Below are 6603 nucleotides of genomic sequence, written 5' to 3'. Positions count from 1 at the left end.
CAGACCAGAAGGTCTGTAGTTCGGCGGTTCGAGACCCGAGTGGCGCATGACAGAGTGAGCTCCCGTCTCTGGTCCCAGCTCCTGCCAACCTACTGTGTTTCCCCGAAAATAAGACAGTGTCTTATATTAATTTTTGCTCCCAAAGATGCACTAGGTCTTATTTTCAGGGGATGTCTTATTAAGAAGAATACGGTACACTCCGTCAGGGCAGAGCGAGCAGCAGGCGGCAGCTTGTCCTGGCAGCGGCGCGGGCTCTCTGATTAAAAGAGACCTCGCACTTCCTGTCTGCTCCGGGGGGCCTTATTATCGGGGAGGTCTTATTTTCGGGGGATGTCTTACTTTCGGGGAAACGCGGCATCAGTTCGAAAGCAAGGAATTGCAAGTAGATAAATAGGTACCACTTCAGTGGGAAGGGAACAGCGTTCCGTGTGCCTTGGCGTTTAGTCATGCTGGCCACATGACCACGGAAATGTCTTTGGACAGCGCTGTCTCTTCGGCTCGGAAACGGAGATGAGCACCGCAACCCTAGAGTTGGATTTGACTAGCTTTTGAGCAAGAGAAACCTTTACCTATTGGCAGGAAGGAAAACTGTACCTGGCGCTGCAGGTTCTCTCCTCTCTATTGCTTTGATAAGTTTTGGCAACCTGGTTCCCCTCTCTGTCTTCCAGGATATCCTTTGCCGCCTCGAGCACACAACCCTCCGCAAAGTGACGGCCAACACGGCCATCTACTATGACCCCAACCCGCAGAACACAGTGGTGGCCGAGGACCAGGAGTGGGTGAACGTTTACTACGAGATGCCCGACTTCGACGTCACCCGCATCTCTCCCTGGCTGCTGCGGGTGGAGCTCGACCGCAAGCACATGACGGACCGCAAGCTCACCATGGAGCAGATCGCGGAGAAGATCAATGCCGGTGAGGGAGGGGGGGAGGCGGGTGCGGCACGGGGGCCGGAGGGCGCCTCTTGCTTGGCCCGGGGCAGGGAGGGGAACGGAAACTGAGTGTCCTCTTTTGCCGCAGGCTTCGGGGATGATCTCAACTGCATCTTCAATGACGACAACGCCGAGAAGTTGGTGTTGCGGATTCGCATCATGAACAGCGACGAGAACAAGATGCAAGAGGTGGGGCACGGGGGAGGGGGAGGAGGAGCCATTTGGGCACCCACCCCACACCAGTGCTCCCTCTAAGCCGTGGAGTCCCATGAGCAAAAATCCTACTTTGTGAGCAGGCGATTTGGCTCCTGCATCAATCAGTTTTGCTCTGGAGCTACATCCTTCCTGATCCAAGGCAGAAATCTGTGAGCCAGAGGGTAAAAAACTGTGAGCTAGCTCACATTGACTCAGCTTAGAGGGAACACTGCCACCCCCCACCCCATCCACCCCCCGGGAAGTGGGCTGCTCAGCTGGTCTTGAGGCTGGATGCCACAAGTTTCCTGATGTAGTCCCTCGTGAGGAGACATGGCCTCTGTCAGGGGACAGGGTTGTGGGTAGCAGTCAGAAATCTCTATAGAGTTCTTTCTGGTAGAGAGAGGTGTAAGCCCTGCTAGAATGAACCGTGGGGTGGGGTTGCTCTTTGCCTCCTGGTAGCAGAAGGTTTGGAGCCTGAGATTAGAGTGCAGAAGGTCTCCCAGACTTCCTTTCCTCCCTGGCTGGAAAGTCGCTGGGCTAGTTCACATGACTAGTAGTCTCTAATTGCCTTGTGTGGGGGTCATTTTCCATCCATGCTCGCCGTGTCACTGCAGGGGGATCCACCCCAGCAGGTTGGACGGTCGGAATGGGCCAGGTTGCTGTCCACAGGTGGACCACAAAGAGCAGAGATAATTGGCCCGGCCCCCTCCCACTGTCATCGTATTGGTGGATTTGTTGGGGGCTTGGGAGGGCGTACAGCTGTGCCCCCCGGGAGCCAGTGGGACGCGGTGGCGCCCGGGCCGGATTCTGGAGGGTGGGCCTGAATCCTTTCTCCCTTCCCCTTTCTGTCCAGGAGGAAGAGGTGGTGGACAAGATGGACGACGACGTTTTCCTTCGTTGTATCGAGTCCAACATGCTGACAGACATGACCCTTCAAGGCATTGAGCAGATCAGCAAGGTTGGCAACTCCCGGCCGTGCCCCAGAGCCTCTCCCCCCCCCTCGCCTGATGCTGCTGCTGCTGGCAGGGGCATCCTTGACGTTCTCTCCCCGCCTGCCTGCCTTCTCTAGGTGTACATGCACCTGCCCCAGACGGATAACAAGAAGAAAATCATCATCACCGAGGATGGGGAGTTCAAGGCATTGCAGGAGTGGATCCTAGAGACGGACGGCGTGAGCCTCATGCGGGTGCTGAGCGAGAAGGATGTGGACCCCGTGCGCACCACTTCCAACGACATCGTGGAGATCTTCACGGTGGGCATCTGTCAGGCGGCGCTCGGGCGGGCGGGGGGCGGTCAGGACTGACACATCCCTGAAAACTGCTGAGATAGGGGGACGGCCCTTGCCGTGAACTGAGGCCTGAATTTTTAAAAAGGGATCTGGAAAAGAAGAGGAGCAAAGATTGGATTTATACCCCGCCCTTCACTCAAGAGTCTCAGGCGGTTTACAAACTCCTTTCCCTTCCCCTCCCCACACAACAGACACCCTGTGAGGTAGGTGGGGCTGAGAGAGCTCTCTCGCGAGAACTGTCCGTGAGATAACAGCCCCGAGAAAACTTGTGACTGACCCAAGGTCAGCTGCAAGTGGAGGAGATGGAGAATCAAACCTGGTTCTCCCACTGGTTAAGTGCGCGGACTCTAATCAGGGAGAACCGGGTTTGATTCCCCACTCCTCCTCCACTTGCACCTGGCTGGATGACCTTGGGCAAGCCACAGTTCTGACAAGAGCTGTCCTTGAAAAAAAGAGCAGTTTCTGTCAGAGTTCTCCCAGCTCCACCTCTGCCTCACAGGGTGTCTGTTGTGGGGAAGGGAAAGGGGAAAGGAGTTTGTAAGCCGCTCTGAGACACCTTTGGGTAGTGAAGGGAGGGGTATAAATCCAATCTCCTCTTCCCCTCCTCCTCTTCCGCTACACCAAACTGGTGTGGTGGTTAAGCTCACAGCCCGGGCCGGGGTGTTCTGTGAGTTGCAGCCCCTCGGGGGCCAGAAGACCCTTGAAGCCTATCTTGAGCAGGATCTTGCCAAAAACGCTGCGTGGGTGAGTGGGGCAGCCAGAGGAAGCCTGACTTAAAAGCCCAGGCTAGGCTGCATTCGGAGGCCAAAGGGGCACAGGATAGCCTTCTCCACTGCAGGCAGCCACTCTTAAAAGGACTGCCCTGGAGATGCCTCCTCCCACACACGCACGCATACATACACACGGACTCTAACGTGGCACTGTAGCATGATTTATGCCAGAGGTCCCCAAGCTTTTTGGGAATTCTGAAACACAACGGTGGATGCAGCCACAAAATGGCGGCGGGTGGAGGCGGAGCCCACCACAAAATGGCGGCGGGTGGAGGCAGAGTCAACTGCACAAAGGAAGCCCAATTGCAGGGGAGAAGAGGGGTCCTTTAGAAGACACAGTGTGGGGGTAAAGGAGCTCCGCGGTAAAACCAACACTGGCGACAGCTGTTATTTGCATCTGCGCCGTCGATCAGATCTGCAGGGGCCAGTCGAAGAGGTTGGCGTGCAGTGCCTTGGGTGGTGCTTCTCTGACCTCCCGGAGCCCAATTTCTCTTGCACAGGTCCTGGGCATCGAGGCCGTGAGGAAGGCCCTGGAGAGGGAGCTGTACCACGTCATCTCCTTTGACGGCTCCTACGTCAACTACCGCCACTTGGCCCTGCTCTGCGACACCATGACGTGCCGCGGGCATCTAATGGCCATCACTCGCCACGGCGTCAACCGCCAGGACACAGGTCCGCTCATGAAGTGTTCCTTTGAGGAGACGGTGAGTGGCGGGGGGGGGGAGAAAGTCTTTGGGTCCACCGGGCAGGGTGGAGGGGAGAGGTGAAGAGCCGTGAGTAACCGCGGGTCCCTTCCTTGCCTTGGCTGGGGGGCGCCTGCCACAGGTGGACGTGTTGATGGAAGCTGCCGTGCACGGCGAGAGCGACCCCATGAAGGGGGTGTCGGAGAACATCATGCTGGGCCAGCTTGCCCCGGCCGGCACCGGCTGCTTCGACCTTCTCTTGGACGCCGAGAAGTGCAAATACGGCATGGAGATCCCCACCAACATCCCGGGCCTGGGAGTGGGCGGGCGTAAGTACCCGGCTGGGGGTGGGTGGGGAAGGGGGGCAGGGCTGAGGATCCTGGCCACGGAGGGAGCCTGGGGGCTTGAGACTGCTGCAGAATGTTCGGGGGGGAGGGGATCCCTTGCTCAGAGGGGCAAAGTGAGAATGCCCAGCAATCCCTGTCTTGGCTCACGACGGCCACCGGAGGAAATCCAATTCCTGGCTTCAGAGAGGGGTGGGTTTCCTGACTTTGCGGGGGGGGGGACGAGCGTCGACAACACACAGAGCTGTGCAGGTACATGTGCCTGTGCGGGGGGACTCTGGATTAAATCCTTCAGGGGTAAGAATGATGGGAAGGCAAAGAGCCAGACTAGGATTTGGGACACTCCAGGTTTAAATCCCCGCTGTGGCCGTGGAAGCTGCTTTTTTTGTCTATAAAAATCCCACTTGCGGGGCAGGGTGTAGATTGAATAAAATAAAGCCTGCTGGGTGACCTTGGGCCCGTCACACCCTCTCTCAGTTTAGCCTACCTCACAAGATTGTTGTGAGGGTCATAAGGGAGGAGAGAACGGTGTCAGTCGCTTTGGGGTCCCCAGTGTGGAGAAAGATATAAATAAAAGGATGGTCCCCTTTTAGAAATGTCGGGGGGGGTCACAGCCAGTGTCCCCTCTAAGCTGAGTTAGTGTGAGCCAGCTCACAGTTTTTTAGCCTCCGGCTCACACGTTTTTGCCTTAGCTCAGGGAGGATGGGGCTCCAGAGCAAACTGATTTCTGCAGGAGCTCAATTGCTCGCTCACCACTTGGATGCCAGGAGCTCACAAAGTAGCATTTTTGCTCACAAGACTCCACAGCTCAGAGGGAGCACTGGTCACAGCTGGGAAAAGCCAAGGGGCTGCTTCAGCCTCTGGGCAGCTACAGAGGCAGGTTTCGTGGGAGGGGGGTTTCAGGAAGGGGTCTGTGAAGTGGGATGGATAAATTTGGGGGGGGGGGGGAGGTGTGTTCCCATCAGTGGAGGGAGGGTGTAGAGGGCTTGCGGGAGGAGGGGGTCGTGTCCACGCTGTGGCCAGTCACGTTGACCTCTTAACACTTTTCCGTCCCTCACAGCCACCGGCATGTTCTTCGGGTCTGCTCCCAGCCCCATGGGTGGAATGTCACCTGCCATGACTCCGTGGAACCAAGGTGCCACGCCGGCGTATGGAGCTTGGTCCCCTAGTGTCGGTATGTATCAAGGGGCGGGAAGGGGGGTGTTAACACAAGGACATTTCTACTTGGCTTTATTTCCTGTGACTACAGACTAGACTGATTTGCTTGGCACCCCGCTCCCTCTGTGCTGCCCACCCAAGATTTCCTGAACTCATCGTGGAGATCTTCACGGTGGGCATCTATCAGGTGGCGCTCAGGCGGGTAGGGGGCGGTCAGGACTGACACATCCCGTGGAGATAGGGGGATGGCCCTTGCCGTGAACTGAGGCCTGATTTTAAAAAGGGATCTGGAAAAGAAGAGGAGCAGAGATTGGGTTTATACCCCGCCCTTCACTCAAGAGTCTCAGGGCGGCTTACAAACTCCTTTCCCTTCCCCTCCCCACAACAGACACCCAGTGAGGTAGGTGGGGCTGAGAGAGCTCTCTCTCGAGAACTGTCCGTGAGATAACAGCCCCGAGAAAACTTGTGACTGACCCAAGGTCAGCTGCAAGTGGAGGAGATGGAGAATCAAACCTGGTTCTCCCACTGGTTAAGTGCGCGGACTCTAATCAGGGAGAACCGGGTTTGATTCCCCACTCCTCCTCCACTTGCACCTGGCCGGATGACCTTGGGCAAGCCACAGTTCTGACAAGAGCTGTCCTTGAAAAAAAGAGCAGTTTCTGTCAGAGTTCTCCCAGCTCCACCTCTGCCTCACAGGGTGTCTGTTGTGGGGAAGGGAAAGGGGAAAGGAGTTTGTAAGCCGCTCTGAGACACCTTTGGGTAGTGAAGGGAGGGGTATAAATCCAATCTCCTCTTCCCCTCCTCCTCTTCCGCTACACCAAACTGGTGTGGTGGTTAAGCTCACAGCCCGGGCCGGGGTGTTCTGTGAGTTGCAGCCCCTCGGGGGCCAGAAGACCCTTGAAGCCTATCTTGAGCAGGATCTTGCCAAAAACGCTGCGTGGGTGAGTGGGGCAGCCAGAGGAAGCCTGACTTAAAAGCCCAGGCTAGGCTGCATTCGGAGGCCAAAGGGGCACAGGATAGCCTTCTCCACTGCAGGCAGCCACTCTTAAAAGGACTGCCCTGGAGATGCCTCCTCCCACACACGCACACATACACACACACGGACTCTAACGTGGCACTGTAGCATGCTTTATGCCAGAGGTCCCCAAGCTTTTTGGGAATTCTGAAACACAACGGTGGATGCAGCCACAAAATGGCGGCGGGTGGAGGCGGAGCCCACCACAAAATGGCGGC

The 6603-nt window shown here is 56.9% G+C and overlaps 1 protein-coding gene across 1 annotated transcript in view; it reads left to right on the top strand.

Annotated features, from left to right (window-relative positions):
- Positions 1-6603, top strand: part of POLR2A (polymerase (RNA) II (DNA directed) polypeptide A, 220kDa) — a 16463-nt gene that overhangs the window by 4033 nt on the left and 5827 nt on the right. Inside the window, exons 5-11 of the mRNA XM_015422406.1 lie at positions 669-915; positions 1021-1121; positions 1981-2085; positions 2197-2379; positions 3686-3889; positions 4011-4197; positions 5273-5386. Of these exons, the coding sequence (XP_015277892.1) occupies positions 669-915; positions 1021-1121; positions 1981-2085; positions 2197-2379; positions 3686-3889; positions 4011-4197; positions 5273-5386 (1141 nt within the window). The remainder of the gene's footprint in view (positions 1-668; positions 916-1020; positions 1122-1980; positions 2086-2196; positions 2380-3685; positions 3890-4010; positions 4198-5272; positions 5387-6603) is intronic.

Source organism: Gekko japonicus, unplaced genomic scaffold (genome assembly GCF_001447785.1).
Source record: "Gekko japonicus isolate JY-2015 unplaced genomic scaffold, Gekko_japonicus_V1.1 scaffold1082, whole genome shotgun sequence".
NCBI classification, from domain to species: domain Eukaryota; kingdom Metazoa; phylum Chordata; class Lepidosauria; order Squamata; family Gekkonidae; genus Gekko; species Gekko japonicus.
This window is presented reverse-complemented; position numbering and strand designations above follow the sequence as displayed.